This window comes from Haliotis asinina, chromosome 7, assembly GCF_037392515.1.
Source record: "Haliotis asinina isolate JCU_RB_2024 chromosome 7, JCU_Hal_asi_v2, whole genome shotgun sequence".
Lineage (NCBI taxonomy): Eukaryota > Metazoa > Mollusca > Gastropoda > Lepetellida > Haliotidae > Haliotis > Haliotis asinina.
In genome coordinates, this window is record NC_090286.1 from 39,337,895 (window position 1) to 39,357,402 (window position 19,508).

The 19,508-nt window shown below is 35.9% G+C and overlaps 1 protein-coding gene across 11 annotated transcripts in view; it reads left to right on the forward strand.

Annotated features, from left to right (window-relative positions):
• Nucleotides 1–1,421: 1,421 nt before the first annotated feature.
• The window catches only part of LOC137291391 (EF-hand calcium-binding domain-containing protein 7-like), a 32,936-nt gene continuing 14,849 nt past the window's right edge, over nt 1,422–19,508 (forward strand). For 3 of the 11 annotated variants that reach the window (XM_067822710.1, XM_067822712.1, XM_067822717.1), the window contains exons 1-8: nt 1,462–1,547; nt 2,391–2,568; nt 2,967–3,032; nt 3,420–3,565; nt 4,256–4,342; nt 5,837–5,857; nt 9,480–9,588; nt 10,295–10,354. In XM_067822710.1, the coding sequence (XP_067678811.1) occupies nt 2,409–2,568; nt 2,967–3,032; nt 3,420–3,565; nt 4,256–4,342; nt 5,837–5,857; nt 9,480–9,588; nt 10,295–10,354 (649 nt within the window). In that variant the 5' untranslated portion in view covers nt 1,462–1,547; nt 2,391–2,408. Of the gene's footprint in view, nt 1,548–2,390; nt 2,569–2,966; nt 3,033–3,419; nt 3,566–4,255; nt 4,343–5,836; nt 5,858–9,479; nt 9,589–10,294; nt 10,355–12,561; nt 12,625–14,781; nt 14,839–15,996; nt 16,090–16,709; nt 16,776–19,508 lie in introns of all 11 variants that reach the window. The other 8 variants (XM_067822716.1, XM_067822719.1, XM_067822721.1 and 5 more) reach the window with 4 other exon arrangements.

The window sequence follows — 19,508 nt, forward strand, 5'->3', positions numbered from 1 at the left end:
ATGGATCCGCGTACGAAGCGCACGTGTAGCAGGATGAGCGGACATGGAGCTCAGTGTCTCGTTACGACCACGGAGAAGCAATGAGGGTGTCGCAGTGCTGACATGTATCAAAGCAAAATAAAGAAACCCTTGAAACCCTATGCCTCTTCGTTCTTCAAAATATGCTTTATTGTAAAAGGAATTAATAATTGTCATAACATAGATGCTGTAGTAAATATCAAAATACACACATTTTGTTCTTTGAGTGAGCTTAGTTTTACATCGCACTCAGCAATATTCCAGTCTTTAAATGAGCGGGCCTGTACCAGGCAGTCCAGTGATCAACAGCATGAGCATCGATGACTTCGTCATGGCGTCAACCAAGCCAGCGAGCCTGACCACCTAATCCCGTTAGTAGCCTCTTACGACAAGCATGGGTTACTGAAGACAAATTATAAACCGGATCATCACTGGTCGTTTGCTCTTAGACAAATCAACAATATCCCTGTGGTGATAACCTCCATCAAATATCAGTACTCATTCATTACAGATTTTGAAAGATAACAGGTTTGTTCATGAGATCAAATTATTGAAATTATTGAGAATTTGATTTATGATTTAAATTATACTGAGGCATACCGATGAATGGGGACAGATTTCTGCTTTTGTTAATAGTATGTAACAAGCATGGCAGTTTGAGTACGAGAAAATGGTTTGGGATTTTGAACATGTACGGATATCAGAACCAAAGTACAACCAACTAGTGTAAAATCGGCGTTTGTCAACCTACCTTAATAACTCCGTGGTTGTCAAAGCATACAATGTTGCTTGGCATGGTGAGACATAAAAGTGAGGGGGTGACGTCATAATACCGATGGTGATGATAGTCAGTAACCTCCATCAAATATCAGTACTCATTCATTACAGATTTTGAAAGATAACAGGTTTGTTCATGAGTTTATCAAATAACATATATTCATCTTGGATGAAATAGGCAAAAACAACTACATCAATCCTGTATTTAAAAATGACAAATAAGCTAACCTTGAATTATAGTGAAATGGAAGAAGAAAAGAAGAAACGAAACCAATATCTTATCAGAAATCGTATCGGATACATACTTTTCAAAAGATGTGTTACTGGTTTATGATTACAAGTCTGTATAGTGCAGGGCGATTGCAAATAAACGGATAAATCTCGTTTTATTAAGAGTCCCGTTCTATCACTGATAAGAAATTGTAATCATTGTTTCGAATATATTCTTTTCTATTTAGTACCAGATTTATATCACAATATAAATAATAGAGCATTGTAGTCATATACCTACAGTTAATATTTTACCACCTATCGAATGGATATAAAGTTTATCAAAATACAGTCTCGGCAGCGCCCATCACATTTAGGTCCTGTCGGAGTATAGGCCCTTTGAGGAAGAAAAGAACGCGCCACTAACGCATGCGCGCCGAACAAGTCTGTTCCGGTAAAACATCAACAATTTTGTTGCTATGCTTTGAGAACTGAATTTAAAAACACATTTTACAGTTATATCAATGCAGTTTGCCTCCTCGGTAAGATATATGCCTTGTTGATTTATTATTCACGCTTTTACTGATACACCCAAATGTCGATCAATACGATGTAAACATATGGTTTCTGTACTGGCTGACGATGTTAAACATGTCAAAATATTTACTCATTTTCACACAGGGCAGTCTGTATGCCTTTGCTTGGGTGCATCACATTATTTAAAGATGGGTAGTATGATTGAATGAAATCATTAAACATTGCTTAATAGACTGATATCCTGATGATTGCGTTAATTCATTTTCAAGGGAAACAAACAAAAAAACCCACCACCTGCTCTCCACTTGTAGTGCAAAGTGACATGAGGCACCATCTTGTCATCTTTTGGAAAGGAATTCATTATACCTGATTTGAGAATGAATGTTTTGTGGGATGTGCTAATAGTTGCACATTGAAGCCCCAGGGGGGTAGGGGGGTGTCTGCCCACCCACATTAGAAGGTATTTATTATTCCTCAGTAAGAAAAGTCAGCAAGTACTTACTATTACAACACAAAGTCATCCAAACGCATTTACATTTAATGGTGCAGTGACTAGTTAAATATGACAAGCAGCTATCCAGTATAAAGACTCTATGACATGACTCTTTAAGTTGTATATGGGTACAATCTGTGAAGCCCATTTTCTGGTGTTCCATATTGCTGGAATATTGCTAAAAGCGATGTAAAACTAAACTCACTCACTCACTCACTTTAATTTGCCTATGTCATTAGAATTAGGGGGCCACAAATGATAAGTACATTGTCATATTTGTAAGTTCTTGAAGAAAGTTGAGGCTATTATTTACCTCTATAACAGCAGGGTATACTGACTGAAAAAGCTGTTTCAGCTATAAAGTAAAGTAGAGATGTCTCGCCGACTCAGTCGTCCGTCTTCAGCTGCATCACACAGAAGCAGTGGATCAACCACCCATGACTCTGAGTTCAGAACAGAATGTAAAGCAGCCTACCTGTCTATCTATGATGACCTCAAGGATGTCATCTCATCTGAATATGATCTATCTGCAGGTACGTTTGAGGGAAAAACAGTTATTGTACTTGCAGAAATTTCTGCATTCATGGAATTAAGGCAGTTGTAGAATTTTCCCTTATCCTGACTCGTGCATTATTGCTTATTTCCCTATTCTTGCAAGGTGAGGAAGATACCTCTGTCCTATTGATTGCTAGCGAACAGCCTAAAACTTGCTCTCCCCAGGGCCAACTGGGGTGCTTCCTTTCCTGCGCCAACATCCCATGTGACCATAAGCTGCTTGTTACTCTCTCTGTTTCAGTAGAAATAGAGCATCTTGTCTAGTTCATTGAATATGTACTACTTTTGTAAGTCGTTTAGGCAGATAATATGTGTTCGTCTCATGTTCAAACCTGTCTTTGTAATTGTGTTTGTTAGTTGTACTTTTGTTATTTAGTTCTGCAGCAGTCTGGAAGAAATCCCACCAAAAAGACACTAGCGAAGTACTGGACAGATGAAACTGGTGAGTTTGAATTTACATCCATCAAGGGAGTTTTCTGCATCTGTTTACATGTCAGTATTCAGAGAAAAAAGTTGGTAAGATACCCAATGTTGAAGCAAAATGTATTCCGATTCAAGCTGTTATAGTTTAGACTCATTAAAGGGAAGACGTATCTGTGCTATTGAACTAAATATGGATATTAAATTTCAGACTGAATGCTGAATGCAATGCTTTAAAGATGACTATATGGAACATGATAGAATTTCTTAGCATAACATATTCAGTACCTATTATTGGATTTAAGGCATTAGTTTTCAAACTATAAATGAACTCTTTGAATCAGACATGTGTGAGCAATGGGGTTTGTGTAGTTTGTTTCTCTTATCTACATTTATTGATGTTTCCCAGATTATCTCACCTTTGATGATTTTGTCAACATCTGTCGCCGTGAACATGCCACAACTACAGATGAATTGATGAAAGCTTTTCGCAAGATTGACATCAATGGAGATGGTTATATATCCCTGGATGAGTTATTCAGAATGTTGACAACAGTTAGTGTTTTGCTGTCATCTATTATCACATAAAGTTTATCATCCTTATGTAACGACTGTTATACTTACGTCACTACTTGCACACAACAACTGACAAATGCCACTTAAAGATATTTAATTGCTCTCAAGCCAGACTGATTATACAGTTCGTAATACTATTTCTGTAACATCAACAGTGTAGATGTAGTTATTTTTCAGTTGTGGAATTGAATGCCCTGTAGCCTTTGCTTGTTTGCAAAGGTGACTAAATCAACTTTGAGGTTTGAGTCACTGAATTTTTGGGTTGGGGGTGATCAGACCTTCATGGTATCGGACATTGTTGATAATTGAGTGTGGTTTTGTGTTGCTTTTAACAATATTCCAACAATATCACAGAGGGGTACACCAGAAGTGGTCATCACACATTGTACTCATGTGGGAAATCGAACTCATGTCTTCGGCGTGACAAGTGAACACTTTAATCACTAGGCTACCTCACAACACCACGGCCCCACATTGCTGATAGAATTTGGTTTGTTTTTTGCACACTTGATTGTTTCACCCACGGTTTAACAAAGTCTGAAATCAAATTCGGACACCTTGTAATATATATTTGATAGACAGGAGATGATGCTAAGATTGGTCCTGGAACAGGAAGGATGACAATTGCATGACACCTTGTACAACCTGTATGGAATAATTCCGTTTCAGAGAGGTGAAAAGATGACACGAGATGAGGTTCAGCGTATGATTGATGAAGTTGATGAAAACAGAGATGGCAGGCTGGACTATGAAGAGGTGAGACAAACAAAGCTCTGTATCCACAGTTTATGTTTGCTGAATTACAGGGAAATCTTGTTCACTGTAAAGTTCTTTGGACAATATGTATTCATGTTTGAAATCATCTTTTCTTGGCATTAGAGTTCACTTACCTGTATTAAAGTCTAGTTCTACTCTTGCCAGAGATGCAGTGCTATTTATGACCATACAGAGCACAGTAAATTGCCATGATGTGCGTAGTTACCTGACACTATGATACCACAAGCCTCAGTACTTATAAGAGCGAAATATGGCACTACAGAATATCTTTACTGTGGTAGTCTGTCATTTTATTTCTCATTCGGGGATGAATCTTGAATCCTATCATTATCTGATCAAACAGGTGATCTGCTATGGTAGATTGTGAAACAATTCTGAATAAGAACAGTGATCTCATTTGAAATCAAGTTTTTCACACAAGGGCATTACTGATGTTCTGAAAGAGCTGTTGCGCAAAAAAGCGCAAAGAAAAGTAGGCTTAAAATGGCAAGAGTGAAAACAGGCTTTCATATAGATTGGTGGACAGGCTTGCCCTGTGAAGATGGTGTGAAACACAGTGCTGTTCTTTGACATGTACCGTATATTACCATGTATAAGCCAACCTCATAGATAAGCTGTCCCCACAACTTGACCCTTAAAATCAGTGTCAAAATGGTATGTTTCATACATAAGCCGACCCCTGGATTGGTCACACCACAATACATCTGCCTGCAAAACTTAAGTATGTTTGGTGATAATAGTATCTAATAAAGAATATACTGACCATTGTTCTAGAAACCCATGAAATTGTATCTCGTAGAAAAGCTGACCCCCTTCTACAGACTGTTTTTTTTGTCCTCAAAATTCAGCTAATACATGGTAATGTATGGTATATCTAATACATGATATAAATATCAAAACGTGAATTATATTCAGAATATTAGTGGTCACCTCTGCTTACAAAGATCACAGGATAACTTAAAACAGGTCACTCCTGAGCAATCTTTGTCTAGCAGTAGCAAGCATAAAATCTGAAATTAGCAGAAATCAGTAAGTAGATAGAAGCTACAACACTTCCATTTCGGCTGTAATGTAAAGTATGGATGGCAAAGACTTGCCAAAACATGGTGAAAGAGAGTCCAAAAACATGATCATCACATTATCAAATCCTGTGGGAATTAATTTCACATGCAGTTTATTTTTTGTTATTATGAATTTGGCTGGAGTATATGTTTCTATACATAGAATGATATCTGTAGTACATTTCTGAACTGCCCTGTAATACAACCTCTATCAGTATCAAGTTGAACAATGTCTGGGCATATTTGACTATTTAAATCTGTATTGTAAACTAATGTAAATTTGATCTTGAACCTTTAAAGTTCTTGTCATTTCGAATGCTGGAATTCGAAAATTGAGTCTGTAATGTGCCATACTAACTGTGACTCTGACAGTACACTGCACTGTGTATATTGTTCATCCTCTCTCTTCTAGAGAAAACTCTACTATTCGGAGGTATCCTTTTCTGTTGTAGACATTTTCATCCCATCAGTACCTTTTCCATGTCATATTTCACTGTCATGTTACCTGTTCTTTATCATGCATTTAGCTTGCATAGATTCTACAAATACATTTTATATTTCTTATATGTTGTATGGGTCGGAGTGGCTGTATGTGTTTGGTTTTCTTTGTCAAGTGCATTGTGTGTGGCTATGTTATGATGAACATGATAACAGTATGTGGATCGGTTATCCCGAAGCTTATTGTGGATTTTTCGTGTGTTGGTAAATTATGCTCAAATATGTGTCTGATAACATTAATCAGCATTATATTTCAACATGATAACCAGTTGGGAGAATAATATCATGAATGTATAATGAATATGTACTAAAGCTTAAAGCGATGTGATGTATTACTTTAATATAGGATAATCAAACACAAGCAAAGGAAATGATAGCCGATTTATAAAAAATATACAAGTGAAAGATTCTCTATAAAGATTAATTATCACTATAACTATCAGATCAAGTTGACTCAGGTTCATTCAAAGTCAGCCACCTAGCCCGCTCAGCCACATTGTGGAAGTCACGGTGGCTGAGTGGGCTAGGTGGCTGACTTTGTGTGCTGGCGATTAGGTGCCTGACTCTGAAGGTGCGGGTTCGAATCCTGGATGGGACTCAACCCAAAAAAGTACTAGAATTTGTACTTTACTGAGAAAGTGAAATCCCAAATATGACATATGTTCAGACGAAATGTTTGTGTAAAATGAATATCAATGATATGGGAAATATCTGTAAGACATGTCCACACTCATAAAACTGACTGATACATAGATCCATGCTGATTTCGTGGGCTAGTCAAATAATGTGTGCGTATTTGTCATTGTATTTCCTCACTTCAAAGACAGTGTGATAGCTTTCAGTGCACATTGTAGAATAAACATGGTTGTACTAGAAGTGTCATGATTCTAAGATACTGTAAGTATGTTGTGGTACAGAACAAGTAACATGATGCTCTAGCCGTGCCCAGCTGAGTGAGAACAGTACAAAAATCAAGGGAGAATTATCAGTGCATTTTGCATGCAAATGTTAATTGTCAGTGTTTTATATACAATGAGAAATATCAGTACTTATTGAGTACAAAGTGAATTATTAGTCCATATTGAATAAAATAATTAATCATCATTGAGAGTTAAATACAAGATGATGTATTAGTTCATATTGGATAAAAGGGTTAATTGTTAGTGCTTAGGAGGGATGGTTATCACTGATTTTCAATTCAAGGGGAACTATCAGTGAATATTAAATGCCAAAGGCTGTTATAAGTGAGTACTACACACAAAAGCAAATGGTACCAGAATAGGAATAAATAGTGAATTGTAACTGACATGAAAAATGGTATTGTATGACTAACCCATTTGTACCATGTATTCATCCTGTAAGGTTTGATTTGACTGTCATACTGAACCTTCATTATAAATCCCCTAGTTCCTCTACCTCCCACAAAGCCAGGCCTAAAGATTTACTCAACCACTGAGTATTTGACATAGTGATCTTTGGCTGTGTTTGAATGCAGTTGGTCCTCATCGTGTACAGCTCATAGGGACCTGGTAAGATAAGTGTCATATTCCCAGAATTTCTGAAACATTCTAAAGCAATTAAGTAACTGAAGACAACCTGCAGTGGATGAGGGATCAAATAGGCCTGGAAAACCCTGCCCAAAGTATAGGAACCTCCACCGACTTGTGTTTGAATGCATTTGTATTCATTGTTACCATGATTAAGCACAATAGATAATGTTTCTTTGAAGACTTTTTTTTCAAAGCATGAGGCAGTTTTAAAGCCTGCACCAAATCATTGAAAGACCTAAAGCCTGTAATTGCCTGCCTGAGGAATGATAAATGTTATTAGCATGGACTTGGGCTTATGGTTTCAGGTGCTGACTGTAAGAGTTGTCTGATATAGAATGGTTCATGCATGTCACGTCTCAAGGCATGCAGCATATGCATGTGTCTTTATCTAAATATATTTCTGTGACATCTGAAAAGGCATATTTAGTAGTCAAGAAATGGTACATATATCATCTGCCAACAACTGGCTAATGCTGTAGATTCTTTATTAATAATGTTCAATAAAATAATGAATCGAGGTTCTTTGTATGCAACTATTTTGTGGTAATTGTAATCTGCATCACATTGAGAACTTGTTTATATTTATCTGAGGACAACTTAAGCATATTTCAGAACAGTTACTTTAAACAATGACTTTGCTTTGTTGAGAAATACTGGAGTCATTCTGTACGATTAAGTTGGTGTATTCATCTGTATGGCTCTGGAATTCCATGGTTACCCCTATATCAGTGTCTGATATTGGCTCTCAGACCGAGAATATGGCAGGTGTTAAAATAGTTTCAACCTGGGAAACCTGGGAATCTGGGACAGAATACGACAGCTTGTCTACCCTGGGATGAACACATGTCCAGCATCTCATGCTTGTCTCTTCTGGAGGAGATAGATTACCCTGGGAAGAACAAGATCCCAGTATCTCCTGTGTGTTTCCCTGAGAAAGGATATTTTATTGTATTTCTATCTATTCTGCCTGTTTGGCAAGATAGAGACTACAGTGATAGTGTAAAATTGCTGACTACAATTTGATAGCTGACTGCGACATTGCATTCATAAGATTTGATAGCTGACTGCAGTCATTGCATTTATAAGAGAGGAAATTCCACCCAGTGCTACATATCATAAAGTGAGTGAGTGAGTGAGTTTCATTTTACCACGCTTTTAGCAATGTTCCAGCAATATCACAACTGGGGACACCAGATGTGGGCTACACACATTGTACCCACGTGGCAAATCAAACCCAGGTTTTTGGCAAATGCTTTAATCGCTAGGCTACCCCATTGCCCCAATCAAAATGAAGTGATGAAAAGGAGGTACTGACTTGTCGTTACTTGACATATCAGCAGCTTTTTCCTTGCTGAGCCCTTGAATAGAGCTGAAACTGTCACACTCCATCTTAGATGATGTCACAGATCACTCACTCACACAGTAGATGCTGTCAGCTCACATGGGGAAGGAGCCTGTGCCACTTGTCACGTCAGCAGATTCACAATCTTGAACATGCAACATGTAAACTGTGTAGGCTGTGTGTTAGAGTGGTTGTGTGTAGTTTCAACATATTTCATACTTTTATCAAACTTTTAGTGTGTGGTGAATATAGATGTACTGTTCTGTGATTTGACAGCCTAATTCATCCAATACTTGAATGCATGTCCTGTTAGTTGTATCTACATCATTATCCAAGTCAAACAAGGACATAATTTAAAAAAAATGATTTTTTTGGCAAAACCATAAAACCTTAGTATGTGGTTTATTATACTTATACATACTGGTAATAAATAAACATCATTGTAAATTTAATTTTAAATACCCAGGGAATCTAATGATGAAACCTTTGAAAGTTTGATATTACAGATAATTTTCATATTGGTAATGATTAGCTATGTAATGTAAAACCCTTTAAAAGTGGAATTTTAATATCATAAATTTTCTTTTACATAGATCCATGTTTAGTCAGAATAAGTATTTTAGGTTGCCATGGTTACTGATATGCCTGGTGCGATATGATTTCAGTTCTGCAACATGATGATGACCACGGCTGATGAATGCAAGAAGATGTCAATAAAGTTGATGGAAAAGAAAGAGAGAAAGAAGAGGCGGATGAGTAATACTCCAAGGAGAGGTAAATCTTTTCAAGCGGCAAGTTCTTTTTATATGAAAAAATGGCAGTTAGTAAAATGTCCAAAAGCCATTTTAAGAAATCAGAAATAAAATATTGGAAGAATTCAAAATTTGGGGTTCTTTGTCTAGTCATATATATAAAAATTATAGCTTTCTTTAAAAGTTATGACTCCTTTCAATCCTTTCTTTTCTGAAAAAGAATGTAAAAGGGAATTACTTTACAACCACAACAAATTAATTATTTGTTTTTTGGATATATTTTTTTTCTAATCAAGGATACATTTTGTAATGTTTGAATAACAATGGTGACTGCTATCAAAGACTTATCAACACTGAAATATTTTGGGACAAATGGAAAGATTGGAAACTGGTCATTTAAAGGAAATACATAACTAGTCCCATTGGCAGTAATGGCACGTGAATGGTGTTGCCAAGATATTAAGCTTTAGAGCTTTTTCTTTCCTCTGGCTTAGGTTGTTATAAGAGTCTTTCCTTGCCACATATCTTGGGTTGAGGGATTAATTAAATGACTGATGAACTTGTATGTTGAAGGCCTGAATCCTCTCCAGGCTGTCAAAAATAACTGTTGAATAATGGATGTGGAAATTTGAAAAACAAATAATTAATTTGTTGTGACTTATAGAGTGCATGTGATAGATTAGATTGAATTTATGCAATGAATGGCCTCCATGTGCATATTGATCTAGGTGATGACGAAAATATTCTTGGGTCAAGGACATCACTGAGGTCAAACTCATCAGTAAAACGTAAGACTGTGTGTGACACAATGTTGCCGATGTTATATAGCTTGCTTTGTTGGATGAATACTTGGACGATTGTTTGTTGGTAACTGACAACATTGAATTATGCATGCTGTTAGTTACATACTAACCACGCTTGTTGCAGTTATAAGTGCACGATTAGGATTTGAGCACACTGATTATGGTACATGTGAGGTTATATCAGGATGAATGATAAGTTCAGTGTTAGAAGTAATTGGGACACTTCCCTTTCGTATGTTTTATTATTTTGGAAAATTGACAAAATATAGATTGAATTGTGACGTTTCATTCACATAATTATTCCTCAACCATCATCTGGGGTTTGTGATAATGATGTTTCTTTCAGATAAAGCTGTCATCATTCTTTATCCTCATTTGAAGTTTTTGTGTGTTAACACCATGATTTAGTAGGTGTTCACTAAGAAATATTTTGCTTATAAGGAAAATGATTATGTTTTGATGGTTTATTTTAATTGACCATGACTACTTAAAGGAAGAATGTGAGCTAGTTGTGACAAGTGGTCATGATAATCAGTTGGTACCCTATCAAAAGAAATTGAGGCTGCATGGGATTATATTGTCATTATTCATTATCATCATTATTTTGTCAACCTTCATCATGTCAAGAGATTAAACAATGGCCTGTATATGGTGGCACCCTGTTAATCTGGATGTAGTGTTTGGGTTGAAATCACCCTGATTAATGCTCTCTGGAAAAAGGGTTTCCAAATGGTATCCAGGTTATCAAGGTCCAGATTAACAATGTGTCACTGTATTCAGGATCTTTACAATACTGACAGAAGTAAAAACTTTTCCATGCCAGTTTAACGATGAACAAGAAATTCATTACAGGGATATTCAGCATGAAAGTGTTGATTGATTACTAACTGCATGGCATGGACTAACTAGATGTATATTCCAGCACGGTATGTTGACGTGACAATAGCCGTGAGGTTTGTACATTGATAATAGTGCAATGGTCAGAGTGCTCCCGTCAGTGTTTGGTGTATGTAGTCACTTTGTGTCACAACACTGGCGACCACTGACAAGTCTGTAAAATATGACAATAATGTAAACTCACAGTAATAAGGAAGGACATAGATAGTGGGATGAAGTCAGCTTGCTGTGGTTCTAGTCAATGGAATTATTGTGTTTGTTTCTTTTGACCTTTATTACAGTGTGGTTAACTGAAATTTATTGAAGGCAATAAACTTCAGTTAAAAAGAACTGGAACAGACCACTAATTTTAGTTTGTTAGTTCATTACCTTTACACACTTTTTGACTAAAATACATGGCGTTTACCCAAAATATATTTTGATGTATCCGTTGTATTCGTTATGTGCTGGTTGTACCTAAGTATGAAATCAAGTGTGGAAAGTACAAATAGCCAAACACAGCCATAAAGGCTAACAGTGCAATAATATAAAGTGTTCCTAATGCAAAATCCATATTAATATTTTGATTTAAAGATTATTTTCAGTTTGGAAAGGTCACAACAGCTACAGCTACGCTGGTGTTTCCTATTCTCACAGAACTAACATATATCAGCTGAAAAAATAATAGAAACAGTTCTTATTGTATGAGTGCTTGTTTTTAAATGAGACCGAAGTCTCCCCCTCTAACATCTGCCTTTATCAACTTCTTGATCCATCAGGTGTATTACTATTCTTGAGCTCGGTGAAAAACAAGGTCTGCCACTTCTGACTTAATGAGACATCTCCCATTGTCTTTGCATACCGAGGAAGTAATGTTATGAAGTGTAAGAAAGAGGAATCCCGTCGGAAAGGGTGGGGAAAAGTTGGTAAAACTCACCAGTATTCGTTGCATTGCAAAATTTGATCATTTGCAGACTTAGGACACTTCCTAGTTACCGGTCAGTGATGTAAACAACCACTAAGCATTCCACATCAGTGATCTCGGCAGAAAATGTGTTTACCGCGAGAATAGGAGACACACCTATAAATTTCTTCAGGTGTATGAAAGTTACTTAATATTGATTTATGTAGTGCCGCATTCCAACATAAAGAAGGGTAGGGGAAGCGATGAACCAGCATTTGAATTAGTGGGACCTTGAATTTTCAATTTCTAACATTTTGCACATGTCAAAGACCTCTTAACTTTCATGCATAACTTTTGACACTGGCATTGAAAGTTTATCACTGTCACAACTAACAGCATGCTGATATCACAGGGTCGTCAACATCACGGAGGTCAAGCTCCATATCACTTCTGTCACATGAAGCATTTACAGAAGGTATACTTGTACTGATGTATGGAGTGTTTTGTGTGGGACGTTATCTGTCTTCACTCAGGGATATCAAATTGTCTGTAATGTGGATTGCAGTGTTTTGTGTGGAAGATGTTTTGTCTAATTTGCAGTCAACATGTTGACAATATTTAGGAAACTGTTCTCCACTGTTGCTTATGGTTCGGGGATCTTGCTTACTGGGTTGTCGTTTGTCCAAAGGGGAGCTAACTGTGTTTGTGTGAGGTATGCTCTGTCTCGTCTACAGAATCATGGTGTACTGAATGGACATTGTGGTGTCTTTAAGGGTGTCTTTTTCTAACAGAAAGTAGCAAGGAATGAATACATGTAGGGTAGTGGAGGGGAACCAAGCCATATAACTTCAACATTATGGTCAACTTTGGTAGGAGATCTTCTTTTAGAAATTGGGTAGGATGATTTTTTATTTTGCACCATTTGATACAGGATGACATATGTACAACTTTTGGCATCATGACACATTTTTACCATTTGATGCAAGATAATGTATTATGTACAACTTCAGGTATTATGACACTAGATGTACAATTTGAAGCAATATGCCACATTGTGTATCATTTGAGGCAGAAGATACATGATATACAATCTGTGGCAGGATGACACAGTTTGTTTGAAGCATGATGTATCGCTATGAGAAGTGTTGTGAGGAAGTCTCATGAACGGGGCAGTGGGGTACTGTTCGCTTGTCACACCAAAGATGCATGTTTGATGCCTCACGTGGTTCCAATTTGTGAAGCCCATTTCTGGTGCTCTCACCATAATAGTGCTAAAAATGGAGTAAAACCAGACTCACTCACTCATGCTCATGTGGAACTTTCTTTCGGAACCTCTTTGCATGCAGAAGCACACAGCTCATGGCACCATTTTGTGTTAAGTAATACACCACATTATGTGGATATGTAGTTGGAATTTTTTTGGAATTCATAGTTTAATCTGGGACACCAATTGTTCCAATGGGTGTTTTCTTTGCACTACTAAGGAGCAGGGAAGCCAATCCTGTATGTGCTTTTCTTGGCTAACATCCATCTGGAGTCCATATATAGTCTGGCAGAAAATGTTTCAGGACTGTGTTTGGTAACTTTACTTTAAAAGCTTTAAAAGATACTTTAATGCTATCTGTTTCCAATTTGGTATGAGGCTTTATAATTCTTCTACCATTAAGGATTTTAATTTTCATATTTTATCACTCGATAATAAGAAAGTTGTCTATAAGAGCTGTCATTATTTTAAGTAACAACAACACCTCACATGTCAAGGGTGTTGAGCTACTTACCGGAACAGCGACCCAGTCATGTAAATAGGCAGGTCACAGGTCACATCCTTACATTATGCTTAGCAGGTGTACCAAATTGGAAATATATAGCTCTTATAGTTTTAAAGTAAAGTTACCAAACACAGTCCTGAAACATTTTCTGCCAGACTATAGTTTCTTTGTATTCAGACAAGCTAGAAAGATATCGAATTAACTACAAGTGCTTTTTTGTTTTAATTGCCCGTCTGTGTACAACCTGTTGTAATTATGTTTTACCAGCCTTGATGTTTGCATACTTAATACAACAATATGTAATAATCACTCTTCTTTTCTGTCAGTATTTTACTTTGAGCTTGTTCAATTTTTGTATTGAATTGCCCCCCTATATGAAATAGTACAGTGTTCTCAGGTTTTGTACGAGTGCATGCAGAAATAAAATTATAAATATGCAGTCCAAATCTTTTGTGCATGAATTTCATTACAATCCTTAATCATGTTAAAATGTATTGTTTGTCTATATGTTGCAGTTTTAGGTACTTTTTTTTTTAAGTTTTTGTGTGAAAAATGCAGTTTTCTGCATTAACACGAACACTGTAGTTAAGTTAAGATCCAATTTGGTATTGGCTGAAGTGAATTCTGTGTATTATCTGCTGAATGTAGACATCATTGGCTTAATAGTCCTCCATGAAAATATACTAGGCAACTAAACACTTGTACACTTTATTTCTTTAATACTATTATAATTTATCAATGTGAAATTTATTAAAATTGCTTTGACCCTTTATCCCCAGCTGATATATTTGGCTTTTTCCCATTTGCTGCCTGTCTTTGTGTAACAATATAAATGTGTGACATCAATCACTTCTCTACATCAGCCCCTACATCAAAAACTGACTCGCAGTTGTCTGTGAGGTCCAACAGAACAGGCAGAAGTAAAGATGGTAACAAAGTCTGCTGTGAGCTAACTCTGTATTTGTGTGTGTTATGGTCTGTGCATTACCGTGAACTGACTCTCTCACTTTGTGTGAGGTAGTGATAAATATAAGGGGAAATTTCTATCCTGTCAGATATTTCCTCCTAATGAAAAGATCTGTTTTCTTCAAATGGTGATTGGCATCCAATTAGAAATGCATGTTATGATATGGGGAGAACAACTGATCGCTAAGACAAGAATACAAAATAGGTTTTAATTTTTTTTGAGAACATTTTTAATAAAAATTCAATACAAAAATTGATGTGAACTAAATATTGCAAAGGATTGTTTTAGAGCCCATTGTCATTTTACATGGTGATGGTTTTTGATAGAAATTTCCCTTTGGTATGTGTGAGAAAATACATGTATGCAGAACAAGGTGAGACTTTGGGGTGCAGTGTCCTTGTGTTTATCAGTGTTTATCATTCCGTTACCTTGACTACTTTAAGATGGCCAGATACTGAGTTTATCAAATCTCTGAATCAGCATGGTTAAAAGTTTCCTGTTTGTAATAGACACATTTTCTGTAGAGAATCAGCAAGATCAGTTTGAAGAGTCGTAGGACAAATTCTGATACATTAAAGTGCCAGCTGCTTTGATTTGTACATACTGTTGGTTACCAGATTCTAGATTGGACAAAATAAGCTAGAGATATTGGTATTTTTAGGATCGATATTTTATTATTGTGTCAATGAACAAATAGATGTTTTTTCAGAATTTCAAAATTTCCATATATCCTTAACTATTTTTGTCCAGTAAATGTGTTTCATCGTATACTTAGTATTATTCACAGTACTTCATGACATCTCTTAACAGACTCTGTAAGAAATGATTTCACTCATGAAGCATGTGTGGATGGGTATCTCTTGCTTACCTATGTGTATCAGTTACTTTCTTTTATAAAATGTACATGGGAGTTTAGTAACATGAAATATGCAAAGTAATCAGTTTACAGTTCAATTGTATGATAGATTTGGAGGTTGGTTTGTAGATGTTAATCAACATTGTTTGTGTAATATTGATCACGTAGTTCCTAAACTAAAAGTGAGTAGTTTACTAAGCCAACACAATTTTGTACACCTGTATATGCTGAACTGGCATGTTTTCATCATCTCAGATGAAATTGAGGAGGATATACAGGACGACCTTGACATTAAAGAAGACATGCTCAGTTCAAGGTCATCTGTGACTAGGTCACCTCGTAAACTGCGTAAGACAATCACGATTTAATTCTTAATACATGTCAGCATAAAAGATTGAACAACAAGAATTACCTGTTTCTGTATCAAAGCTTTAATGTTATGAATGAATGTCAAATTAATTAACTTCTTAACTACACTGAATTTTCTTGGTAAATCGATTGTGTACAGCATCAACCGTGTAACTGCAATGAGCATCCTGTTAATGCACAGCTGATGTAGCCTTTCAAATTCAAGTATTTTTAGTGAAATAGTAATTTTCTTATAAGTATTATGGGTGATATAAATGACCCTTCATTTCAGAAACTGGCTCTAGTTTTTGAAATTACTTCCTTAAAACTACAGTAAACTTTGATCATAATGAACTCATTGGGACAACTGTTTTGGTTGCTTATAAATACCAAGCTGTGGGGAATAAAAAGTTTGTTAAATCCGATACTTTGTTATAAGCATGCTTATTATAAACATCTATTTCTGTCCTCTTTTAGTGAGGAGGAGTGGTGCTCAGTCAAATATGTGGTGCTGTAAACAACTTTTCCCAATGTACTTGTAATCATCTACAAGTCTGTAAACCATGTATGGACTTCGGCCATCTGTTGGAGATTATTCACATGTATTTTGGTTATCCCAGAACCGCAAGAGAAACCTGGATCTCTTCTGTCGTTAAGATCCAATCGTAATCCACACCCAGAGGAAGGTAACCACGTGTTTTGCTCCTAGCTTGTCGCTTCCTGTAGCCTGTGCGATGTTACAGCAGGGGGTCTCAATTCCTGTAGGAGAATGTACTGTCTGAATTGAGCATCGGAAATACATGTATCACTGCAGGCAGTTCATTATTGAATAGGCTTCTGTTAATACTTCTTTTTAGTCATCAAGACTTGAGAAGGATGTGTATGGGACACTCAATGTACATGGAAATACTGCATTCTGTAAACTTTGAGGATTCATGAGACAAGACCTGGAGACAGAGTAACCTCCCTTGAGGTGTCAAACATCCTGGTTTGGATTAAAATATGCTGCTAAAACAATGGGTATGTTTTTGGAATTGTCACTGAGGAAGCTTTGAAAGTTTGCATATATGCCAGATACATTTTTGTTAAATTGTGGAAATTTATTCGCATCGCAAATGATAAAATATGTTGATGAAGGCTTATCTTGACAATGATAAAGATCTTGCTGAAACACTGCATTAGGTGAAGTGGGGAATCAGAGGTACATTGTGTTCAGCCTTAGGTTTTGTAGATCTTGTGCTATTGGAGAACATCACTGAAAATAATCTATGTTAAATCAGTTCATCTGTTTTACCTTTATGTTCTTTTGTGCAAAGTAAAATGAAATTGTCATACTGTTTGTAACCAAAAGCTAAAAAAGTTCATTTCCTTCAGAAACTAAGATGTCATTTTAATCCATGTGAAGCTGGAAGTAAGAAACCAAAATGCTTTAAAATAATATTATCAGATAATGAAGATGAGATAGATGAAGATATACAACCAGAGGAAGAAGAAGATATCCGCCATATATTTTCTCGCTCTCCTTATGGTTCTCCTAAAAAGCATTGTAAGATCCCTGTTTTGTGTCTCAGCGGTGTCATGTCATGTTGTGTATTGGCTTTGTATATGTGACATCCCTCAGCTTTCTATAGACCAGAATGCTGGACAATAGCTGCAAGCTTCTAAGTGGCTTGTTGCATGTCCTATGAGTGAAAATATACCTAATATATGTGTCAAATGAAAGAATACTTACAAAAATGAACTTCAGTAAATTCATAACATAAATTCAAAACAAGAAACAAATTAATTGCATTAATACTTCCCTGTGATATTTGAAACTTGTTTTTTTTTCAGTTTTTGTTGTTGTTTTTTATGTGTTTCCTGTTGTTATGTATATAGTACTTCTGTATTTTGAATAATTTGTGCTGTGATAGTTTTCATTTTCAATAATTGATTCTTGTAATGCTATTTGTGAAAATAATTTTTAAATGTTTTACTCTTAGTTCATTACAGTACATTACATTTCTTCCATTTTGTGTTTTTGATGTTTGTTTTTAATTAGTTTTACTTTCTATTGTATCATTTTTATGCTTATTTCCGTATTTGTTGCTCTTTTGTTTGCAGTCTTCAGTTGTAGCTATTACTGTAATTTTTAATTGATTGTGTTTCATGCATTTTTTCTTTTCTGAACTACAATAACTAGTAATGAAAGTCATAGTTTTCTGATATATCACATTTATTTTCCCATAAAGATAAAAAAATGTAGCATTATTTTATGATGTCCATAGAAAGAAACCAAGAAACAGGAAAGGTTAAAAAAGTTTCTTATTTTAGGACAAATGTATTATCGTATTCAGTAACATATTTACAATCAAGATTTTCAGATAGTCAGATTTTTAGATATGCCCTCAAGGTTCAATGGGGATATTCCTTAATATTCCACATATGGTGTATAAATATATGTAAATTGTTTGAAATATCTGTTTCCTAATGATTATGATTTGTGGTAATCATGCTTGTAAATAAATATCCTGTATTTGGATAAACGTAGAAAACCTAAATAAATATTGTTGTTTTGTGATAGATATTTGCCAAGTATTGTATAAATGTCATTTTAAAATACTCTGCTGTTGAAAAACTTCACTCAGTCGCAGTGCCTAAACTTTGCAGGTATTCTGAATTTGAATATGTTAATTACAAGGTCAGTGATTAGTCAGAGACTAATAATTCAAACTGACTGTTGTGTTTCCAAAAATAATTTAACTGCCATTTAAGCAAATGGACAATTGCAGACTAGTCTTTTCAAGGTAACCATTTAATGCCAACAAATGTGTTTAGTGGCCTTCATCAGTGATTCCTGCTTTAGTAGTTGCCCTTTAGTAAAGGGAAGCTACTCTCATGGATGCAGCATCATATGTGTTTCCACTGGTTTATCATACAGTCGTGGCATTAAGAAACACCCCATAGAGCAACAAAATGAAAGTATTATTCTGGACATATTTTCAACTGTTTGATGGCAGTGGTATTAACTGCCGTATCTCTACATGCTGGTGGGTTGATTTTATAGTTTGAGCAGCATTTCTTTTGTTCAAAATTTTTGATTTGATATAAATACATGGGTCTGCAGTCTCACCTTTAACATTACTAGATCTGAGTGATCAGAGAAAATGCTTCTTTATTAGTGTTAGCGAATTCAGAAGGTCATGAAAATGCATTGATCTTAAAATGTTGTATGTCCATCAGTTTCACAGTCATATCATCTGCCTCTTATCCCAAGAGAAATGCTGTATATAGTGTAAACTTCATATGGACAAAATATTACCCTGGGAAACCTTAGAATGGGAAGTTTTCTGTGAGATCATGTTACAGGCAGGCGTGGCCCTTAGCTTGCATAGAGTGGGATAGTGTTTTCCCTGGTTTGGCTGCTTCTGGCCAATGCA